Source organism: Aegilops tauschii, chromosome 3 (genome assembly GCF_002575655.3).
Source record: "Aegilops tauschii subsp. strangulata cultivar AL8/78 chromosome 3, Aet v6.0, whole genome shotgun sequence".
Classification (NCBI taxonomy): domain Eukaryota; kingdom Viridiplantae; phylum Streptophyta; class Magnoliopsida; order Poales; family Poaceae; genus Aegilops; species Aegilops tauschii.
In genome coordinates, this window is record NC_053037.3 from 99,323,430 (window position 1) to 99,346,828 (window position 23,399).

A 23,399-nucleotide genomic window follows, 5' to 3' on the forward strand; every position below is an offset into this window, starting at 1 on the left:
TCAGCATTCCTAGGATCGACAAAACCTTCCGGCTGCGTCATATACAACTCTTCCTTAAGGAAGCCGTTAAGGAATGCCGTTTTGACGTCCATCTGCCATATCTCATAATCATAGTATGCGGCAATTGCTAACATGGTTCGGACGGACTTCAGCTTCGCTACGGGTGAGAAAGTCTCATCGTAGTCAACCCCTTGAACTTGTCGATAACCCTTAGCGACAAGTCGAGCTTTGTAGATGGTCACATTACCATCCGCGTCCGTCTTCTTCTTAAAGATCCATTTGTTTTCTATGGCTCGCCGATCATCGGGCAAGTCAGTCAAAGTCCATACTTCGTTTTCATACATGGATCCTATCTCGGATTTCATGGCTTCTAGCCATTTGTCGGAATCCGGGCCCGCCATCGCTTCTTCATAGTTCGAAGGTTCACTGTTGTCTAACAACATGATTTCCAGGACAGGGTTGCCGTACCACTCTGGTGCGGAACGTGTCCTTGTGGACCTACGAAGTTCAGTAGTAACTTGATCCGAAGCTTCATGATCAACATCATTAACTTCCTCCCCAGTCGGTGTAGGCACCACAGGAACATTTTCCCGCGCTGCGCTACTTTCCGGTTCGGAAGGGGTGACTATCACCTCATCAAGTTCCACTTTCCTCCCACTCAATTCTTTCGAGAGAAACTCCTTCTCCAGAAAGGACCCGTTCTTGGCAACGAAGATCTTGCCTTCGGATCTGAGGTAGAAGGTATACCCAATAGTTTCCTTAGGGTATCCTATGAAGACGCATTTTTCCGACTTGGGTTCGAGCTTTTCAGGTTGAAGTTTCTTGACATAAGCATCGCATCCCCAAACTTTTAGAAACGACAGCTTAGGTTTCTTCCCAAACCATAATTCATACGGTGTTGTCTCAATGGATTTCGACGGAGCCCTATTTAAAGTGAATGCGGCAGTCTCTAAAGCATAGCCCCAAAATGAGAGCGGTAAATCGGTAAGAGACATCATAGATCGCACCATATCCAATAGAGTGCGATTACGACATTCGGACACACCATTTCTCTGAGGTGTTCCAGGCGGCGTGAGTTGTGAAACTATTCCACATTTCCTTAAGTGTGCACCAAACTCGTGACTTAAATATTCTCCACCACGATCTGATCGTAAGAATTTTATTCTCCTGTCACGTTGATTCTCAACCTCACTCTGAAATTCCTTGAACTTTTCAAAGGTTTCAGACTTGTGTTTCATTAGGTAGACATACCCATATCTACTTAAATCATCAGTGAGAGTGAGAACATAACGATATCCTCCGCGAGCCTCAACACTCATTGGACCGCACACATCGGTATGTATGATTTCCAATAAGTTGGTTGCTCGCTCCATTGTTCCGGAGAACGGAGTCTTGGTCATCTTACCCATGAGGCATGGTTCGCACGTGTCAAATGATTCGTAATCAAGAGACTCCAAAAGTCCATCTGCATGGAGCTTCTTCATGCGCTTGACACCAATGTGACCAAGGCGGTAGTGCCACAAGTATGTGGGACTATCGTTATCAACTTTACATCTTTTGGTATTCACACTATGAACATGTGTAACATCACGTTCGAGATTCATCAAAAATAAACCATTGACCAGCGGGGCATGACCATAAAACATTTCTCTCAAATAATTAGAACAACCATTATTCTCGGATTTAAATGAGTAGCCATCTCGAATTAAACGAGATCCAGACACAATGTTCATGCTCAAAGCTGGCACTAAATAACAATTATTGAGGTTTAAAACTAATCCCGTGGGTAGATGCAGAGGTAGCGTGCCGACGGCGATCACATCGACCTTGGAACCATTCCCGACGCGCATCGTCACCTCGTCCTTCGCCAGTCTCTGTTTATTCCGTAGTTCCTGTTTTGAGTTACAAATATGAGCAACCGCACCGGTATCAAATACCCAGGAGCTACTACGAGTACTGGTAAGGTACACATCAATACATGTATATCACATATTCCTTTGGTGTTGCCGGCCTTCTTCTTGTCCGCTAAGTATTTGGGGCAGTTCCGCTTCCAGTGACCACTTCCCTTGCAATAAAAGCACTCAGTCTCGGGCTTGGGTCCATTCTTTGACTTCTTCCCAGTAACTGGTTTACCGGGCGCGGCAACTCCCTTGCCGTCCTTCTTGAAGTTCTTCTTACCCTTGCCCTTCTTGAACTTAGTGGTTTTATTCACCATCAACACTTGATGTTCTTTTCTGATCTCTACCTCAGCTGATTTCAACATTGAATATACCTCAGGAATGGTCTTTTCCATCCCCTGCATATTGTAGTTCATCACAAAGCTCTTGAAGCTTGGTGGAAGCGACTGAAGGATTCTGTCAATGACCGCGTCATCCGGGAGATTAACTCCCAGCTGAGTCAAGCGGTTGTGCAACCCAGACATTCTGAGTATGTGCTCACTAACAGAACTGTTCTCCTCCATTTTACAGCTGAAGAATTTGTCGGAGACATCATATCTCTCGACCCGGGCATGAGCTTGGAAAACCAATTTCAGCTCCTCGAACATCTCATATGCTCCATGTTTCTCAAAACGCTTTTGGAGACCCGGTTCTAGGCTGTAAAGCATGCCGCACTGAAGAGGGAGTAATCATCAGCACGCTGCTGCCAAGCGTTCATAACGTCTTGGTTCTCAGGGATTGGTGCTTCACCTAGCGGTGCTTCTAAGACATAATCTTTCTTGGCTACTATTAGGATGAGCCTCAGGTTCCGGACCCAGTCCGTATAGTTGCTGCCATCATCTTTCAGCTTGGTTTTCTCTAGGAACGCGTTGAAATTGAGGACAACGTTGGCCATTTGATCTACAATACATAGTGTAAAGATTTTAGACTAAGTTCATGATAATTAAGTTCATCTAATCAAATTATTTAATGAACTCCCACTCAGATAGACATCCCTCTCGTCATCTAAGTGAAACATGATCCGAGTTTAACTAGGCCGTGTCCGATCATCACGTGAGACGGACTAGTCAAGATCGGTGAACATCTCCATGTTGATCGTATCTTCTATACGACTCATGCTCGACCTTTCGGTCCTCCGTGTTCCGAGGCCATGTCTGTACATGCTAGGCTCGTCAAGTCAACCTAAGTGTATTGCGTGTGTTCCGAGGCCATGTCTGTACATGCTAGGCTCGTCAACACCCGTTGTATTCGAACGTTAGAATCTATCACACCCGATCATCACGTGGTGCTTCGAAACAACGAACCTTCGCAACGGTGCACAGTTAGGGTGAACACTTTCTTGAAATTATTATAAGGGATCATCTTACTTACTACCGTCGTTCTAAGCAAATAAGATGCAAAAACATGATAAACATCACATGCAATCAAATAGTGACATGATATGGCCAATATCATTATGCTCCTTTGATCTCCATCTTCGGGGCACCATGATCATCTTCGTCACCGGCATGACACCATGATCTCCATCATCATGATCTCCATCATTGTGTCTTCATGAAGTCGTCACGCCAACAATTACTTCTACTTCTATGGCTAACGCGTTTAGCAACAAAGTAAAGTAATTTACATGGCGTTATTCAATGACACGCAGGTCATGCAAAATAATAAAGACAACTCCTATGGCTCCTGCCGGTTGTCATACTCATCGACATGCAAGTCGTGATTCCTATTACAAGAATATGATCAATCTCATACATCACATATATCATTCATCACATCTTCTGGCCATATCACATCACATAGCACTTGCTGCAAAAACAAGTTAGACGTCCTCTAATTGTTGTTGCAAGTTTTTACGTGGTTTGTAGGTTTCTATCAAGAACGTTTCTTACCTACGTATGACCACAACGTGATTTGCCAATTTCTATTTACCCTTCATAAGGACCCTTTTCATCGAATCCGTTCCGACTAAAGTAGGAGAGACAGACACCCGCTAGCCACCTTATGCAACTAGTGCATGTCAATCGGTGGAACATGTCTCACGTAAGCGTACGTGTAAGGTCGGTCCGGGCCGCTTCATCCTACAATGCCGCCGAAACAAGAAAAGACTAGTAGCGGCAAGAAGAATTGGCAAACTCAACGCCCACAACTGCTTTGTGTTCTACTCGTGCATAGTAACTACGCATAGGCCTGGCTCATGATGCCACTGTTGGGAATCGTAGCATAATTTAAAATTTTCCTACGCTCACCAAGATACATCTATGGAGTGTACTAGCAACGAGGGGAAAGGAGTGCATCTACATACCCTTGTAGATCGCGAGCGGAAGCGTTCCAATGAACGTGGATGACGGAGTCGTACTCGCCGTGATCCAAATCACCGATGACCGAGTGCCGAACGGACGGCACCTCCACGTTCAACACACGTACGGTGCAGTGACGTCTCCTCCTTCTTGATCCAGCAAGGGGGAAGGAGAGGTTGATGGAGATCCAACAGCACGACGGCGTGGTGGTGGATGTAGCGGGTCTCCGGCAGGGCTTCGCCGAGCTTCTGCGAGAGAGAGAGAGAGGTGTTGCAGGGGAGGAGGGAGGCGCCCAAGGCTGTAGTTTGCTGCCCTCCCTCCCCCCCTTTTATATAGGCCCCCTGGGAGGGAGGGGAGGCGCCGGCCAGATCCCATCTAGGGTGGGGGGCGGCGGCCAAAGGGGGGGAAGGGGTTGCCTTGCCCCCCAAGGCAAGGGGGAAGCCCCCCACCCTAGGGTTCCCAACCCTAGGCGCATGGGGGGGAGGCCCAAGGGGGGCGCCCCAGTCCACTAAGGGCTGGTTCCCTTCCACTTTCAGCCCACGGGGCCCTCCGGGATAGGTGGCCCCACCCGGTGGACCCCCGGGACCCTTCCGGTGGTCCCGGTACAATACCGGTAACCCCCGAAACTTTCCCGGTGGCCGAAACTTGACTTCCTATATATAATTCTTCACCTCCGGACCATTCCGGAACCTCTCGTGACGTCCGGGATCTCATCCGAGACTCCGAACAACTTTCGGGTTTCCGCATACACATATCTCTACAACCCTAGCGTCACCGAACCTTAAGTGTGTAGACCCTACGGGTTCGGGAGACATGCAGACATGACCGAGACGCCTCTCCGGTCAATAACCAACAGCGGGATCTGGATACCCATGTTGGCTCCCACATGTTCCACGATGATCTCATCGGATGAACCACGGTGTCGAGGATTCAATCAATCCCGTATGCAATTCCCTTTGTCAATCGGTATGTTACTTGCCCGAGATTCGATCGTCGGTATCCCAATACCTTGTTCAATCTCGTTACCGGCAAGTCTCTTTACTCGTACCGCAATGCATGATCCCCTGACTAATGACTTAGTCACATTGAGCTCATTATGATGATGCATTACCGAGTGGGCCCAGAGATACCTCTCCGTCACACGGAGTGACAAATCCCAGTCTCGATCCGTGCCAACCCAACAGACACTTTCGGAGATACCCGTAGTGCACCTTTATAGTCACCCAGTTACGTTGTGACGTTTGGCACACCCAAAGCACTCCTACGGTATCCGGGAGTTGCACGATCTCATGGTCTAAGGAAAAGATACTTGACATTGGAAAAGCTCTAGCAAACGAAACTACACGATCTTTTATGCTATGCTTAGGATTGGGTCTTGTCCATCACATCATTCTCCTAATGATGTGATCCCGTTATCAATGACATCCAATGTCCATAGTCAGGAAACCATGACTATCTGTTGATCAACGAGCTAGTCAACTAGAGGCTTACTAGGGACACGTTGTGGTCTATGCATTCACACATGTATTACGATTTCCGGACAATACAATTATAGCATGAATAATAGACGATTATCATGAACAAAGAAATATAATAATAACCATTTATTATTGCCTCTAGGGCATATTTCCAACAGTTCGCTGGCCCTACTTCAGGAGGAAGTGGCCGACGGTGAACTTCCGATCGGCCGCGCCATCGGCAACGGCAGCCAGGGGAACCATCCACGCACGGCGACGCCTTCGTTCTTCGGTCGACCTGCTACACCAACTGTGGTCTCCGAGGATCGACGCGGCACCGATGCCGCACGCGCCAACTCTGAGAACAGCAAGGTCGCGGCACTCCGGCAGTTTTGCCGCGCGAAGGGCCTCTGCTTCAAGTGCGGGGAATGGTGGGGCAAGGATCACGTGTGCCCACCGACCGTACAGATGCACGTCGTCGACGAACTCCTCGCCATGTTTGCCCAAGATGACCTCGCCATCGAGTCGCCCCCTCTATCACCAACTTCTGAAGAAGAGAACCTGTGCACTCTCTCGCGCCAGGCAGAGGATGGTTCGTCAGACCCGGGTGTTCTTCAGCTACAGGCATGGCTCCAAGGGCACGAGATCCTGCTGCTTGTTGACTCAGGCAGCTCTACATCCTTCGTCGACAGCACTCTGGCCACCAAGCTTGAAGGAGTAATGCCATTACCGCTGCCATGCAAGGTGCGTGTCGCCGATGGCAACACCATACCTGCAACCGTTTCATCCCAGCTTGTTCGTGGATCACGCAAGGGCACGAGTTCACAACGGATTTCAAAATCCTGAAGCTGGGCTCCTATGATGCAATCCTTGGGATGGATTGGCTGCGCCAACACAGTCCCATGAGCATCGACTGGGTTGCGCAACAGTTAAATGTCACCACCCCCGCTGGCCGCCTCCACCTGTCTGCAATCTCTTCGGATCAAACTCAGTGCTCTGTTATCTCTGCCCCAGAGTTGCTCAAGGCCTGTAAGCAGGGATCAGTTGCTCACATTATCCACCTCAACTCCCTTGATGGCAGCAGTGAGCACGACGCACAGATGCCGGTCGAGGTACTGCGGCTACTTGAGTAGTTCACTGACGTGTTCGAAGACCCGCGTGGCCTCCCGCCGCATCGTGAGTGCGACCATCGCATACCTCTGATGGCAGGCGCGCAACCTGTCACATCCAGGCCCTACCGGTACAAGCCAGAACTGAAAACAGAGATAGAGCGGCAAGTTCAAGAACTGCTCGATGTCAGAATAATTCAAAAAAGCTCTAGTCCCTTTTCATCCCCAGCTCTGTTGGTCAAGAAGAAGGGCGGGACTTGGCGTCTGTGTGTCGACTACCGTCGCCTCAACTCCATGACCGTAGTGCGCAAGTTTCCTATACTGATTATCGATGAGCTACTCGATGAACTTGCCGGTGCCAAATGGTTTTCGAAGCTCGACCTTCGCGCTGGATTTCACCAGATCAGGATAGCCGAGGAAGAAGAGTACAATACGGCATTTCAGACTCATTCAGGCCACTGGGAATTCCGTGTCATGCCCTTTGGAGTTGCTGGTGGCCCTTCAACCTTCAATGGCGCCCTGACCACAACTCTCAAGCCGGCAAACCGTGTCTGCGTCATCTCATTCTTCGATGACATCCTCGTCTTCAGTAAGACCTTCTCTGACCATCTCCAGCACCTCACCCTCGTGCTGCAACTGCTACGCAAAGATCACTGGCAAGTGAAGCAGTCAAAGTGTTCCTTTGCCCAGCGCCAGATATCCTACCTCGGGCATGTCATTAACGAGCAAGGTGTCTCTACGGACCCAACCAAGATCCAAACAATTTAGAACTGGCCTGTTCCTGAGTGTGCAAAGGAGGTGCGCAGCTTCCTCGGGCTGGCAGGTTATTACCGCAAGTTCATCAAGCACTTTGGGATCATTGCCCGTCCTCTTTTCACGTTACTGAAGAAGAACCAGCTATTCGTTTGGACGAGTGACACACAACAAGCATTTGACACACTCAAGGAGAAACTGATATCTGCACTAGTTCTGCAGCTGCCGGACTTCAGCAAGCAATTCGTGATCGACACGGATGCCTGTGCCTACAGGGTAGGAGCTGTACTGCAACAAGAAGGGCACCCGATTGCTTACTTGAGCAAAGCGCTCGGTCCCAAGAACAGAGGTTTGTCCACATACGAGAAGGAGTGCATGGCGATCCTCATGGCTGTCGATCAGTGGCGTCCCTACCCGCACACGGACGAGTTCATCATCCGCACCGATCAACGCAGCCTGATTCACCTCGACGACCAGCACCTATCAACACCATGGCAACAAAAAGCCTTCACCAAATTGCTGGGTATGAGATACAAGATCTGTTACCGAACCGGTGCTTCCAACACCAAGGCCGACGCACTCTCTCGACGCACTCCTGATGCATCGCTAGCAGCTATTTCAGTCTGGGCTCCAACTTGGCTGACTGACATTCAAGACAGTTATGCATCAAATCCTCAAGCTCAGAAGATCATCACAGACCTCGAGTGCTGACCAGACCCCAAGCAACGCTTCACCATGCGGGATGGACTGCTATATTTTCGCAACAGACTCTGGCTGGGAGGGTCTCCATCCATGCAGCAGCGCGTGCTCCGCGCCTTCCATGACAGCACAGTCGGCGGTCACTCTAGTGCGCCAGCAACTTATCGACGTCTGCGTCGCCTGTTCGCCTGGCCTAAAATGAAGGAGCAGACGCGCCAGTACGTGCAATCGTGCACTGTGTGCCAGCAAGCGAAGCCGGAGCGTGTCCGTTACCCCGGACTCCTCGAGCCCCTGCCTATCCCAGACCGCGCCTGGAAGGTGGTCACCATGGACTTCATCGATGGGCTGCCCACTTCTGGCAAGTTCAACTGCATCCTCGTGGTGGTCGACAAGTTCACATGCTACGCGCACTTTCTACCTCTGAGCCACCCCTTTACTGCTGCCAAGGTGGCTCACTCATACTTGGAGAACGTCTACAAGCTCCACGGGCTGCCCGCTGCTATCGTCTCCGACAGGGATCCAGTCTTCACCAGCACCTTTTGGCGCGAGTTGTTCAAGACCATCGGGACTGAACTGAACATGAGCACGCCATACCATCCCCAAACAGACGGACAGACCGAGCGCGTCAACCAGTGTTTGGAGATCTATCTGCGCTGCTTCATCCACGCCTGCCCACACAAATGGCACCAATACTTGGCCCTCGCGGAATTCTGGTACAACTCTAGCTATCATTCTGCCCTCGACACATCCCCTTTTGCAGCACTCTACGGCCACGAGCCGCGACACTGGGGTATCGAGGCCGCGTCCACTTGCAAGCTTCCCCCACTCAAGGAATGGCTCGAGGAGCGCAAACACATGCAACAAGTCCTCGCCGAGCATCTCCGTCGAGCCCACGACATCATGAAGAAGCAGGCTGACAAGAAGCGCTCCGAGCGCACGTTCGTTGTCGGCGACACGGTCTTCGTCAAGCTCCAACCCTACATCCAGACAACAGTGGCTCGTCGCACCAACCACAAGCTCGCCTTCCGCTACTTCGGGCCTTTCAAGATCATCCGCGCTGTCAATCCTGTAGCGTACGGACTGCAGCTTCCAGAAGGCGCCAAGGTGTACCCGGTCTTCCACGTTTCTCAACTGCGCCGAGCCATCCCGGCTACCACATCGGTCGAGCCAGAGCTGCCAGCGTTCACGGACGAGCCTCTCCAACCCGAGCCATCCCGGCGCGAACAGATGCTGGTGCGCTGGTCCGATCCTTCGGTCCTCGACGCCACCTTGGAAGACGCCAAGTACCTCTTCGACCACTTCCCCACACTGGCTCGAGGGCGAGCCAGAACTCAAGGAGGGGGGATGTCAGCGCCCCAACTACACAGGAGCAGGACACCGTGGCAGCGCCAGGTCAGCAGCCTGCCACGGCGATCAACCCGAGTGGAGCGCAGGGCTACACACCAAGGCGCATCGCCAGCAGGCCGGCCCGCATCGTACAGCCCAACAGGAGGTTCGTTGGGCCGAACTGGACTCGCTAGGGTTGGCCCGGTGACGCCACCTACTTACACCCACAAGCGAGTCGAGGAAGGTATTCGGTAGGATCAGAACGGGGGCGGCTCTCTTCCTCATCCCCTTCTCCTCACAAAAACAGCTTGGCTGATTGTATCCGGATTCGAGTTGTATCTGTAATTGAGCGATAGATCGATCGATACCCTAACAACAGACCATGCAAAGGACTGCCTTTTGAGAAAATAGTTTTCAGTACGACGTGGCTTTGTTGGTCCTTTAGGCTTAATCTGCTGTTCATAAACTTATTTTATAACAGGTTTGCTATTTCACATCTAGATGTGAAATAATTATCTCACATCTAACTTCCTAGCCATTAGATATAGCATATTAAGATTCGTGATTTTTGCCTTCGCTTCTTCGTGTCTTGTTTTTTTTAGGAGCTTCGTGTCTTTTTGTTTGTCAAGACGCGTGCGTAACAACTTTTTTGTTGCCTGGGCCGCTTCGCGTTATAGCTGCCAGCTTTGCTTTGCCTGGGCCGCTCCTATTGTGGAATTTTTTCCATCGATTTATTGTGTGTGCCGGTCTCCTGTAGTCTTTAGAGCTGGTTGTCTTTTTTTTTTTTGAGCCATTCGCGTGCTTGTGCTCTGGAAATAAGGCGCCATGTCTTTCCATTTATTTTTGCCTCGTCGTTTTACCTTTTTATTTTTATTTTTTTGTTTCATTATTTGTTTTAAATTATGAAGTATTTTATACTCATGATCTTTTGTCTTTTATTTATATTTCTTTTTTGTTTTCTTTTTTCTTTTTTTAATTTATGAATTTTCACTCAGCCATCTTTTCGCTTTAAATGTCATGCAAATCTTGATCGAGAGTTGTTTTCTCGCACGGGTATCATGTCACGTCGTGGGTCTGGTGACTACTTTGTCGGCCTTGCTCATCCAACTCAGTCGCCCTAGTTTCTAATCGCCCCAGTTGCAAGGCAACCATGTACTCGCAACTCGGGGATGTAGTTTTGTAGTTGTCGCAGTTGCAAGTCCACCCTCGACTCGCAACTCGGGCGGTGTTGTTTTTTGTTCTTATTTCATAGTAGTTGCAATTAGACCCTCGACTCGCAACTCGGGAGGGTGTTGTTTTGTTTCATCCCATTTGCAAGTCCACCCCTGACTTGCAACTCGAGGGATGTAGTTTCTAATCGCCCCAGTTGCAAGACCACCATGTACTCACAACTCGGGAGGGTGTAGTTTTGTAGTTGCCCTAGTTGCGAGTCGACCCTCAACTCGCAACTCGGGGGGTGTTGTTTTTTGTTCTTGTTTCATAGTAGTTGCAATTAGATCCTCGACCAGCAACTAGGGGTTTCTGTCGGCCTAGTTGCAAGTCCACCCTCATCTCGCAACTCGGGAGGGTGTTGTTTTGTTTCACCCCATTTGCAAGTCCACCCCTGACTTGCAACTCGACGGATGTAGTTTCTAATCGCCCCTGTTGCAAGACAACCATGTACTCACAACTCGGGAGGGTGTAGTTTTGTAGTTTCCCTAGTTGCAAGTCGACCCTCAACTCGCAACTCGGGGGGTGTTGTTCTTTGTTCTTGTTTCATAGTAGTTGCAATTAGACCCTCGACCAGCAACTAGGGGTTTTTGTCGGCCTAGTTGCAAGTCCACCCTCGTCTTGCAACTCGGGAGGGTGTTGTTTTGTTTTCACCACAGTTGCAAGTCCATCCCCGACTTGCAACTCGAGGGATGTAGTTTGCAATCGCCCCAGTTGCAAGTCCACCGTCGTCTCGCAACTCAGGGAGGGTGTCGTTTGTTGTTTGTTTTCACCCCAATTGCAAGTCCACACCCGACTTGCAACTCGAGGGACGTAGTTTGTAATCGCTCAGTTGCAAGTCAATCGTGTACTCGCAACTCGGGAGGGTGTAGTTTTGTAGCCCTAGTTGCAAGTCCACCCTCGACTCGCAACTCGGGGGGTGTTGTTTTTTGTTCTTGTTTCATAGTAGTTGCAATTAGACCTTCGACCTGCAACTAGGGGTTTCTGTCGGCCCAGTTGCAAGTCCACCCTCGACTCGCAACTCAGGAGGGTGTTGTTTTGTTTTCACCCCAGTTGCAAGTTCACCCCCGACTTGCAACTGAACATGTATTTTTTTTCATCCCAATTGCAAATCCACGCTCGACACGCAACTGGGCTTGTAGTTTATTATTCTCCCAATTGCAAGCCCATCCTTGAATCGCAAATGATATTTTAGTTTTGTGTAGTTGTCCGAGTTGTAAGTCCGCCCTCAACTTGCAACTAGGCTTGTAGTTTGTTTCGTCCCAATTGCACTTCCATCCTCTATTGGTTTTCTGGTTATTCTTTTGGTCTTTTCTATTTCTTTTTTTCTTCTTCTTTTGCTTCGCATTTTGTTTTTAATTTTTTTGAACATTTTCAAATATATGAACAATTTTCAATTCATGAAATTTCTGGAGCTTTGTGGTTTATTTATTTTGAATCGGCGAACATTTTCTGAATCCACGAACAATTTTAACACTTTTGGATGCACGATCAATTGTTCTGTATGTGTTTAAAAAATTATTTAGTGTATATTATAAAAATGTTTTACCGTATATTTAAAAGGGTTCTACGTATATTAAAAAAGGTTAAGTTTGTATTTAAAAAATATTTAGTGTGTATTAAAAAAGTTTAGTGAATATAATTTAAAAAGTTCATTGTATATAAAAAAGTTCACCGTATATTAAAAAATGTATATTACCACAAATTCGTGAACATATTTCTGATTTTTTTAATCAAACTTTGTCTTTTACTGAAAATTAATGCATAAAATATAAAGAGTGGAACGGGAAAGCAAGAACCAAAGGGCAAAAAAAAATCATTTATAGCCTATTAGAAGCTAGCGATCAGAGACAGGCCGCTAAAAAGTGGGCAATAAAACGCAAAAACTAACAAATCGATGGTAGAGCTACTTTACTTTCACTGATATACATCTGATCACTAGCTTTTCCTGGAAAAAAAAATCTGAGCCTTAGCTTCGAGTAGTGACACAACACAACTTATCAAGGTGCTTGCTGCTTCTCCCTACGTCGCCATCCGATCTAATATGATCTATTGATCTACCATGCACGCACAGGGAGAGACACATGTAGCAAGAAGGAATCTTCGGCTGGCTGATGCACAACGTAAAAAGCTAGCCTCACTACGAGCTGTCGGACGTATAGGCCGGCCCATCGAGGCGGACGTGAACGCGAAACTGGTTCGTTTGTTTCAGGCTTTATGACAAATCAAAATCGAACAAATAAGCTAAACAATAAAAAGATGACGATGACATCATACTTAGATGTGAGATATTATCTCACATCTAGATGTAATATAGACGGACCCATTTTATAATCCTCAGTGAAAACAACAGACGCAAGAAAAGTCGATTGTAAGCCGAATCAGTTCGGTCTGTTTCTGTCTCGGAGAGGAAGACTTGTTAATTATCAGACGACCAAGCACCTCTCAGACGATCAATCAGCTCCCCTTTCTTCAGCTTGGAGTAACCTCTCATCCCCCTCACCCTCGCCAAGTCCCTCAGCTCGGGCACCGTCATGCCCTCAAAATTTGGCTGCCCGTCTTGCTGCAGTCCCTCTGAAAGCACAAGCCACACACGCCTTGTCACAACGACAAGCGGATGATGATCCAGAGCAAAGGAAACAAACTACATCTGTGATGTTTTTCAGTTACCGTGTGGTTTCATCTTCGTGCCGGCATCTTCGAGCGTGTCAGCCGGCGACGACGGCTTCCTCGTCCTCCCGGGCGGCTTGGGAGAGTCCCTGGCAATGGCGGCCTGGATGGCCCCGAAGAACTCCATGAGCTCTTCTTTGCTGTGCTTCTTGACCGCCATTCTTGAAGTGGAGGACCCGTTGGCTTCTGCTCTGACCGTCAGGGAAGATGAGCACGGCAGAGAACCCCGCCGTGGAGCGCGATGGAGAGCAACATCTGCAGGTGCTACCAAATTCAGCGCTACAGACTTCACCAAAAGACCGCGTAGTTACTAGTTAACTGAGGTTTTCTCATCAGTGGTTACTGTTTTTATTTTCGAAAAATTAATCTGGCAAAGAGCAGAAGAAGTGATTTCCAGTGAACTGCCACTCGGTCAGATTGAAAGCGATACTGAAACCAAGAGAGGAAGCTGTAACAGCAGAGACTACAATGGTGCCTGTTTTGTACTCCTATCCATTTATGCGACAAGTAATTCGGCACGGAGGGAGTAGTATAGTATGTATCATATAAAATCGTACAAAAAGTATAACCAGCGAGGCAGTGAGCACAAGGAGCTTAAACACACTGACCTTGATGAAAATGTTTTGTATCGAAAAGGAGATAACTACAATGTTTCATAATCACCTCTTTGGAGAGCAAATGATCCGGCGAAGGCCGCTTTTCGCAGAGGAGTGCGAGAGATTTGGTGATGCTGCATGAGAACTCCTCCCATTTCTCCTCTCTTCTTCCTCTGTGACAGTTGTGCTCTTACTCTGTGAGTGCTCTATCCTCTTTCTCAGCCACACGGAGATGGTAAATGATACCGACAGTCCATGAAATTTTACGTAAACACCCTCGTTAGAAAATGGTCTTTTTTTTAGCATCGATGGAGCAGAAAGGACTGTAGCTAACATGTGTCATTTTGTCAGTTTTACGGAATGTGAGGGGGCAAATGGCCAAAGAAGCAGCCTAATCCAGAAAGCTATCCACTGCAAGACCAAACCACGCCGACAGCGCGAATTTCGCGGCAAAATTTGAACTCCTCCCATGGCGACGCCTCCGGCAGCCTCCATTTCCAGCCACCTCCGAGCTCCGCCGCCATGGCCGCCTCCCAAGAGCACCAGCCAGAGAGCGAGGGTTCGGTGTGGCGTCCTCGCGCCGTCCGGCCAAGCCTTGGAGGCAGCCGCTCCTCCGAGGGACGCCGAGAAATCGCCAAACTGGCCCCCGAGCTCCGACGTGAACCTGCAGATTCAGCGGCTGTGTCGGTCGGGCGACTTGGCGGAGGCTTTGAGGTTGCTCGGCTCGGATGGGGTCGATGACCGGAGCTACGGCGCCGTGCTCCAGCTCTGCTCGGAGATGAGGTCGTTGGAGGGTGGGAAGAGAGCCCATTTCCTGGTTCGGGCATCTGGCCTTGGAGTAGATGGAATGGACAGTGTTCTTGGGCAGAAATTGGTGCTGATGTATTTGAAGTGTGGGGACTTGGGGAGTGCAAGAAGGGTGTTTGATGAAATGCCTCAAGTAAGTGATGTGCGTGTTTGGACTGCTCTGATGAGCGGTTATGCCAAGGCTGGTGATTTGCGAGAAGGTGTGTTGCTGTTTAGGAAGATGCACTGCTGTGGGGTTCGGCCGGACGCATACACCATTTCCTGCGTCTTGAAGTGCATTGCTGGTTTAGGCAGTATCGCGGATGGTGAGGTAGTTCATGGGTACCTTGAGAAGTTGGGTTTTGGCTCGCAGTGTGCAGTTGGAAATGCATTGATGGCTCTTTACTCAAGGTGTGGCTGTAACGAGGATGCTTTGCGGGTCTTTGAAGGAATGCCTCAGCGGGATGCTATTTCTTGGAATTCTGTGATCAGTGGATGCTTTTCAAATGGATGGCATGGCAGGGCTGTTGAGCATTTAAGCGAAATGTGGTTTGAAGGCCTGGAGATCGATTCTGTGACGATGCTCAGTGTTTTGCCTGCCTGTGCTGAATTAGGCTACGAGCTTGTTGGAAGAGTGATTCATGGGTACTCTGTGAAAACTGGATTACTGTGGGAGCTTGAGTCTTTGGAGAGAGGAGTAGATGAAAATCTGGGATCCAAATTGGTATTCATGTATGTGAAATGTGGTGAATTGGGCTATGCACGAAAGGTATTTGATGCAATGTCATCGAAAAGCAGCATACATGTGTGGAATCTACTGATGGGTGGGTATGCAAAGGTTGGTGAATTTCAAGAAAGCCTATTTCTTTTTGAGAAAATGCATGACAGTGGAATTGCCCCCGATGAGCACACCGTTTCATGCCTTGTAAAGTGCGTCACTAGTTTGTATAGTGCTAGGGATGGCCTAGTGGTTCATGGGTATCTTTTGAAGTTGGGTTTTGGTGCACAGTGTGCAGTTTGCAATGCAATGATATCATTCTATGCGAAATCCAATATGACTGAAGATGCACTCTTGGTATTTGATGGAATGCCTCATCGAGATGTCATTTCTTGGAATTCTATCATCAGTGGCTGCACTTTCAATGGATTACACAGCAAAGCTATTGAGCTATTTGTAAGAATGTGGTTACAAGGACAGGAGTTGGATTCAGCCACATTGTTAAGTGTTCTGCCTGCTTGTGCACAGTTGCGCCATTGGTTTCTAGGGATAGTAGTTCATGGGTATTCTGTGAAAACTGGATTGATCGGCGAGACATCTCTCGCTAACGTTCTTCTTGATATGTACTCAAATTGCTCAGATTGGCGTAGCACCAATAAGATATTCAGAAATATGGATCAGAAAAATGTTGTCTCATGGACAGCAATAATTACGAGTTATACCAGGGCTGGTCTTTTTGACAAAGTGGCTGGGTTACTCCAAGAAATGGCATTAGAAGGTATCAGACCAGATACCTTTGCAATTACCAGTGCTCTTCATGCTTTTGCTGGTAATGAATCGCTGAAAGAGGGCAAATCTGTACATGCATATGCCATCAGAAATGGAATGGAGAAGGTTCTTCCTGTTGTCAATGCGCTAATGGAAATGTATGCGAAATGTGGAAACATGGAGGAAGCAAGGTTGATTTTTGATGGCGTGATGAGTAAGGATGTGATATCATGGAATACACTGATAGGAGGCTACTCCAGGAATAATCTTGCCAATGAAGCGTTCAGTTTGTTCACTGAAATGCTGCTCCAATTCAGACCTAATGCCGTGACCATGAGCTGCATCCTTCCTGCCGCGGCAAGCCTTTCATCCCTGGAGCGAGGCAGAGAGATGCACACCTATGCCTTACGAAGAGGGTACTTGGAAGACGATTTTGTAGCCAACGCCCTCATGGACATGTATGTTAAGTGTGGTGCATTGCTGCTAGCTCGACGGTTGTTTGACAGGTTGAGCAGCAAGAACCTCATCTCATGGACCATCATGGTAGCGGGATATGGCATGCATGGCCGTGGCAGGGATGCCATTGCTCTCTTTGAGCAGATGAGGACCAGTGGCATTATGCCAGATGCAGCCTCGTTCAGTGCCATACTGTATGCTTGCAGCCATTCAGGTCTGAGAGACGAGGGATGGAGATTCTTCGATGCGATGTGTCATGAACACAGAATAGAGCCCAGGCTGAAGCACTACACCTGCATGGTTGACCTACTAACCAACACCGGCAATTTGAGGGAAGCTTACGAGTTCATCGAGTCGATGCCGATCGAGCCAGATTCAAGCATATGGGTCTCATTGCTGAATGGATGCAGAATTCACAGGGATATCAAGCTTGCAGAGGAGGTAGCAGAGAGGGTCTTTGAACTGGAACCTGAAAACACCGGATACTACGTTCTTCTTGCCAACATATATGCTGAAGCTGAGAGATGGGAGGCTGTAAGGAAGCTCAGGAACAAGATCGGCGGCCGAGGACTCCGGGAGAAAAGTGGCTGCAGCTGGATTGAGGCCAGGGGCAGGGTTCAGGTCTTCATCGCGGGCAACCGGAATCATCCGCAGGGGGAGAGGATCGCAGAGTTCCTGGATGAAGTTGCCAGAAGAATGCAGGAAGAAGGCCATGACCCAAAGAAGAGATATGCTCTGATGGGCGCTGACGACGCAGTGAACGGCGAATCACTCTGCGGTCACAGCTCGAAGCTCGCCGTCGCGTTTGGGGTGCTGAATCTGTCGGAAGGGCGCCCGATCCGCGTGACGAAGAACTCAAGGGTTTGCACCCACTGCCACGAGGCCGCCAAGTTCATATCCAAGATGTGCAGCAGAGAGATCATATTGAGGGATTCCAACAGGTTCCATCATTTTGAACAAGGCAGGTGCTCTTGCAGAGGTTACTGGTAACAACACCGCTGCTATGTGACAGTAATTAGTGAATCGGCTTGCCAGCTGCAGTATGTTCATAGCTGTTGCTAGAAATATATTAGCATGTAATATCACTGTATCACAATCACAACGTTTGGGGAAATGACTTTGGCCCGGATCTTTTTGCGCAGGATTCTCCAGAATCAAGATTCTGGAGAGCTGCTCACAGAATCTGCATTAGGATCCTAGTGAAAAACTGAAAATCAATAGGTGTATTCTCCTGTCTGAAACGTTTTCTTTTGAGGGAGTTGTCCAGAATCTTGAGAATCCAGGTTTTGGGAGGATTTTGAGTTGCACTAGGATTCTCCAGAATTCTGCCAAGATTTCCGAAGCAAAGTCGAGTTCTTTTGTTTTGTTGATTTTCCAGACCCCAGATTCTCCAGAATCTGCTCAAAAGAACTGGGCCTTTGTAAGAAACAACAGTTACAATTCTACGAAGTCATAAGGAAAACAAAAGATTTAAGCACATTTCACCATCTTTGATGAACTGCCAACACAAACCCAATCATTCCATACTGAAACCATACATTTATAACGCCAACACAACAAAGATATACATGTCTATCCTAGCAGCACATCAGAGTACAAGATTTCAGTACCACATAACTTTTGTCTCGTTACAAAAAATGGTTTCTGCAGAGCCTCTCAAGTCATGTACTGTCATTTCACCAGGTCTAGCTGCAGCTGGCTTGGGTTCATATGAAAAGACAGGAGTCAGGGCAAACATGGCACTGATGACCAGGAAACATGTTGTGTCATACCCAGAAAACTGTCCATAAGGCAACACCGCGCATTTCTCCATCTACAAGAAATTATATACTTTGACCACCTTGGATGTGTCGCACACAATCAGGTTATCTGAATCAGTTGGAGCAGTACACAACCAATTTACCTGGCAAGATAGATCAGATGTCAGTATTATGCCTAGAAATTTCAATGGCATAGTAACTAACAAAGTATTGAGTTAGTGCCATATCAAAAGACAATAATAAAAACAAAATTGAAGGTCTAGTGATGACCTTTTTCTTCACATCAATATCCAACACCAGTTCACTATTGCTGCTTGTTTCAGGAGAAAATCCTTTGGACCAATCCCATACTTTCAGTGATGCGTCGTTACCACCTGAAACAAGTAACTTTCCCTTCTCACCAAACGCTGAAAATGCCCTGTTAAGTGGTTAATTAGTGAAACAGTGAGATAAGTAAGGAACATAGAAGCAGCATAAAGGGACTTACACACAGGAGACAGCTGCAGTATGGCCACCCATTGAGTAATCAAGATGGATCCTTCTCCTTTGACATTGATTATTGCTCCCATCCCCAAGATCAGTTGTTTTTGAGCTCATGGTCGACCCCCTTGCCCGAGAAGGGCCTTTGGATTTTGCAGGGGCCAATTCATATTCTAGATCAACTACATCAACAGCACCGTCCCCCCTTGCAACGGCACAAACTTTGTACAACCCTCCTAAAATGCCCTCTTCAGAAACTGCTACCGAGTGAACGAAAGCAGGGTTGAGACATTGCCCTGTACTACCCGAAGAACTGCTATTTTGCAACTCAGGTGATCCTGACATTCAACAGAAATACGTTCACTGATCCACATCTGATAATAGCAGAGTGAAAAATAACAGAGCTTACAACTTTTCAATGAATCAACAGATCTTTTCCTACTATGTAAACTAACTAGTGCGACTCTTCTTTCTAATAGACACATAAGAGCTGCATTTAATATGCCTTAAGCAAGTTTCATGAGGTTTACTAGGAACTGTTAGGATGCATCATTATCAGGACAAGGCATAAGTATCAGTTCGGAAATAGAAGAATTAGGTACCATAATCAATAGAAAATAGTGTTCGCCCTTTGGAGAAATCCCACACAGCAAGCTTTGAGTCGAGGCCACCAGTAATTGCTGCCAAATCAAGACGATAATATGTTTAAAATAACATATCAAAGATAGACATATAATAGTTCTTCCCTTATCAGTTGTAAAAAAAAAAGGAAGAAGCAGGAGCAAAAGTGAACAATAGCAATAACCTGTCCAAGGTCTCCAAGGAATGAATTGTACACTGCTGCAAATCTGTTGAAATATTGCTAAGGAAGACAGTTGCAGGGCAACGGAGACATTAAAGTGGGAATAATAATACGCAAAACTAAACCTAAACACTGTTATTTGATGAAAAGGTATGAGTTTATCCAGACCATATAAGGATACACTTGTGTGGGCTTCCCTCAATCTTTTGTACAAGCACTTTTGAGTGGTATTGACAATCTGTGAGAGGAATAGCCAAACTTATTAAGAGTGAAATAATTTATCACGCCAAAGAAGTAAAAACTTATTTCATACAAGTTTCTTCAGCTTGAAGATACTAGAGCACCCAAAAGCCTAGATCTAAAGTTATCCAACAATCCTCTTGCTATTCAAATTTATGTTCTAATCCTTCTTGGTTCTAAGTAAGCAGAGCTATATATAAAACCAGTACTTTTGAACCTAGAATGATTTAATTCTATTATTTCGAAAAGATCTTCTATACCTTAACATCCCCACTGTCATCTGCAGCAGCAAGATAGCCTTTAGAACTGACAGCAATCTGCATAAAATGTGGAACTCTTAGAATCTACCCTTGCTGGACACAGTTAAATGTTAGTATCAGGCCAAAGGCCCTAAGTTCCAGTAATAAGAGAAAATTCACAATCACAGCATCATTTCACAACGTAATAAAAAGACTAAAAGGAGTGGTGTTGCAGATAGCACAAAATACCTGGTTGATTTCATCTCTATTGTAGTTATACGTCTCCAGTGGCTTTGATTGAGATCCCTGCAAGAAAACTACTTTAATCATATTCCCAATGAAAACCAACGCAAAAAGTCACAACTTCGATATGGGAATACAAATTAAGTGGGTGCTCACTTACCATACGAATATCAAAGGACAGAATTTCGTTTCCAGCTGATATATATACATGATCTTCATTTCCTATCAAATGAAAACAAGTGACATAAAAGCGTGTGAAGTTTGCACGTCCCACAAAAAATAGGATGAACTTCTTGAGATGTTTGGAGGGCATTACTGACCTGATTTAAAACAGATGGAAGAAATAGGTTTATTTGCTGCCTCAATGGTCAAGAGCACATCTTTGGTGCGCAAATCAAACCAGCAAAGACATCCATCCTAAGGTGACAGAATAAGCTATTAGAAGTTTAGAACATGAAAAATTACCAAAGGGCAGAAACATCAGAATTACCATGTAGTGCGAAATTATATGCCCAAGGTTTCACATTGTTGAATAACCATTAGCAACTTATCATTGTAATTTCTGCAGAAATGGCCTACTGGCCTGGGAGCATAAATACCAGGACTTCCCACTTTCCCAGTACCTTCACAAAATATTCTAGTGCCGCGTGCCATTTCTCATCTCAGCTTACTAGTATTTTCTACTAAGCATAAATCGGTGCCAATATTTCTGTGTGAGGCGAATGTTGAGAAATTCATTGTGTGGTATCGAACTGAAATGCCACCATGTACTCATAGTAGCATGAGACCATGAAAAAGGTCATTGGGTGTTCAAAATCTGTTATCCTGGCACTACTTCACAAGGCATTGCATCCTGCCACGAGCTCAATGCCTCGATGAGCACCCTGAGAAGCAAGAACATCACATGGCCGCATAGTCTGCCTTCCAAGTGCGGCAGTGTCCAACAAATTAGCTCAACCGCTCCCTGCTAAAGCCTAAGGAGCGCCACAACAAAGCCTCGACAGACGAAGCCAGTGCGAAGCAACCAGATACAATTGCAAACATTGCACTACTGCGGCAGCACAGAAAAGCGGCAGGCCAGCCACGAGATTCGGCCGCTATACCAGCCGGCGCCCACGAGGTGTTCGACCGGTGTCCTAACCGAGAGAAACCATACCACAACTAGGGGCAGCGCGAGGACGTCCCCCGCGGGCTACAGCGTGTTGACGCGAGGCCATGGAAGGGGGTAACCCTTTTCTTGGAGAAAAGTCAGAGGCTCAGAGCGAGTGGAAGCGCGTACCTCGCCGGATGACGCCACGACGCCCGGGCGGGCGGAGGACGCGACGCAGCAGGTGACGGCGCCCTTCTTGTGCCCCCGCAGCCGCCGGGCCTTCCGGTCCGCCGATGTCGCCGCCGCCGCCGCCGCCGTTTCTGTCTCGGACATGGCGCGCGTGGCCGGTGAAGACGCGAGGCTTTCTCTTCCCCCCTTGACCCTTGTCGTCGGCGCAGAACCTCCCCCAGGCTGAGAAAGCACGGCACGGGTGCGTGTGACCCTCGATTGAAGTATGAACGGTCTAGATGAGATCCTCGCTCGTTTATTTCAGAAAGTCAAGTGGGGCATACCCTAGAAACAGCGGCTCGTCCCGGAGCTGCTTCTGTTCCACCACCCAAGTCCGGCGACTCCGCCGGCGAGTTTCCTTGGTTAAACCTCTCTTGAGGAGGATTGGGGAGGTTTTGGTGGGAATCGAGGTGGATTTTAACTTGCAAGGGTTTTAATCTTCTGAGTATCTTCTGTTCGTGAATTTGTCCGCAAATTTTACACAGGATTTAAACCAACCGGATGATTTTCATTTGTACCGGTACACATTCACTACACTTTTAACATATTTCATTAAATATAAGCATCCGAAAGTTAATTTAGTCTAAATCTTTGTTGTCATCCGTTGTCTAAGTCCTTGTTGTTCCTATGTCAGTTGACGATCGTGAGCCCGAAGAGTGAAGATATGGGTTACCGACGAGAAGAGTAAGACACGAGAGATAGACTGACCCACATAAGACACGAGATGTCGTCTTTTTTCAAGCCATACTCATCCTCGTAGGAGTTCGCAATCTCATTGGTGGAGACGAGGTCAACAATAAATAGACATGGACAGGCCGGCCTCATGGTGCGCGAGCGTAGGCAGATGTACCTCAAATATCCATTTCAGAATTGATGTACACACGATGTTGTGTGCACTGACGTCCAGCCAATAATTGCTCTGCACCGTGAGATGCCTTTAAAAACAAAAGTAAAAATGGCTGGATAAAAAAGTCGTGTGCATGTTGTTTAAAAAGTGTCGGATGTATAGTAGTGCTCTATCCATTTACCTTCCAGTTGATCTTTAGCCCATAATGCAATAGATCGGCCCGCAATTAGTGCATGATGGGAAGGTAAAATGAGGCTGAAAATAAAGTTGCCCAGGCAGAAAAAGGATTTTGTTTTAGAAAAGGAGGATGTACCTCAGCCTCTGCATCTGGACGATGCATGCATCCGTATTATTAATTATTCACAAAAACCATACAAGATGATACATCAATAAGTCTCAAGCCATCACCTTGACAACACCGTTGCTACTCCTATCCCCTTGATGAAGGCGTGCCGAATGTCCGGACCTAATACCAAACAGCCATCGCACTAAAGCCTAACATCTAAAATCGAGTGTCCCCCACCAAGCCACTACCTGGATTGGGCCCATACCGGTCAGGCACACTCCCAGTGAGCACCACACGCTGCAAGGGCCGTCACCTCTATCATCCCTCGGTCCATCTTCAGAGCAAAACTGTTGCACCGACCTTGCCATGCCTCTCTGCCATCAACGCCACCATGACGCCA

General features: G+C 47.5%; 3 protein-coding genes across 4 annotated transcripts; 1 reads left to right on the forward strand and 2 right to left on the reverse strand.

Moving 5' to 3' along the window:
- Window positions 1-13,099: 13,099 nt before the first annotated feature.
- LOC109773710 (uncharacterized) lies at window positions 13,100-14,314 on the reverse strand. The gene is made up of 3 exons (XM_020332422.4): window positions 14,124-14,314; window positions 13,461-13,715; window positions 13,100-13,364 (listed from the first exon to the last, which is right to left on the reverse strand). Exons 1-3 carry the CDS (start codon window positions 14,209-14,211, stop codon window positions 13,210-13,212), a joined length of 498 nt encoding a protein of 165 aa, XP_020188011.1. The 5' UTR covers window positions 14,212-14,314; the 3' UTR covers window positions 13,100-13,209.
- A 92-nt stretch (window positions 14,315-14,406) lies between these two features.
- Window positions 14,407-18,020, forward strand: LOC109773685 (pentatricopeptide repeat-containing protein DOT4, chloroplastic). Its single transcript, XM_020332395.4, has one exon. It carries the CDS (start codon window positions 14,526-14,528, stop codon window positions 17,772-17,774), a length of 3,249 nt encoding a protein of 1,082 aa, XP_020187984.1. The 5' UTR covers window positions 14,407-14,525; the 3' UTR covers window positions 17,775-18,020.
- Window positions 18,021-18,253: 233 nt separating this feature from the next.
- LOC109773694 (uncharacterized) lies at window positions 18,254-22,267 on the reverse strand. 2 transcript variants are annotated; one of them, XM_020332407.4, is made up of 12 exons: window positions 22,151-22,267; window positions 21,828-22,049; window positions 20,869-20,965; window positions 20,709-20,770; window positions 20,555-20,611; window positions 20,327-20,383; window positions 20,008-20,064; window positions 19,830-19,872; window positions 19,627-19,704; window positions 19,032-19,362; window positions 18,815-18,962; window positions 18,254-18,687 (listed from the first exon to the last, which is right to left on the reverse strand). In XM_020332407.4, the coding sequence occupies exons 2-12, from the start codon at window positions 21,969-21,971 to the stop codon at window positions 18,598-18,600; spliced, it is 1,164 nt and encodes a 387-aa protein (XP_020187996.1). In that variant the 5' UTR covers window positions 21,972-22,049; window positions 22,151-22,267; the 3' UTR covers window positions 18,254-18,597. The 2 variants fall into 2 exon arrangements, 1 of the variants encoding a protein (XP_020187996.1); XR_012204372.1 differs by lacking the exon at window positions 22,151-22,267 and having other exon boundaries at window positions 18,815-18,951; window positions 21,828-22,066.
- Window positions 22,268-23,399: the final 1,132 nt, after the last annotated feature.

What these genes read in the sequence shown, in the direction of transcription:
- LOC109773710 (XM_020332422.4), bottom strand. Translation starts at nt 14,211, where the DNA reads ATGGGAGGAGTTCTCATGCAGCATCACCAAATCTCTCGCACTCCTCTG. An exon ending in ATCATTTGCTCTCCAAAGAG is followed by an intron (nt 13,716 to 14,123) that starts GTGATTATGAAA and finishes TAGCACCTGCAG; the next exon opens with ATGTTGCTCTCCATCGCGCT. An exon ending in CACGAAGATGAAACCACACG is followed by an intron (nt 13,365 to 13,460) that starts GTAACTGAAAAA and finishes TTGTGCTTTCAG; the next exon opens with AGGGACTGCAGCAAGACGGG.
- LOC109773685 (XM_020332395.4), top strand. Translation starts at nt 14,526, where the DNA reads ATGGCGACGCCTCCGGCAGCCTCCATTTCCAGCCACCTCCGAGCTCCG.
- LOC109773694 (XM_020332407.4), bottom strand. Translation starts at nt 21,971, where the DNA reads ATGTCCGAGACAGAAACGGCGGCGGCGGCGGCGGCGACATCGGCGGAC. An exon ending in TCCTTGGAGACCTTGGACAG is followed by an intron (nt 19,705 to 19,829) that starts GTTATTGCTATT and finishes TTGATTTGGCAG; the next exon opens with CAATTACTGGTGGCCTCGAC. An exon ending in ACTGCAGCTGTCTCCTGTGT is followed by an intron (nt 18,963 to 19,031) that starts GTAAGTCCCTTT and finishes ACCACTTAACAG; the next exon opens with GGCATTTTCAGCGTTTGGTG.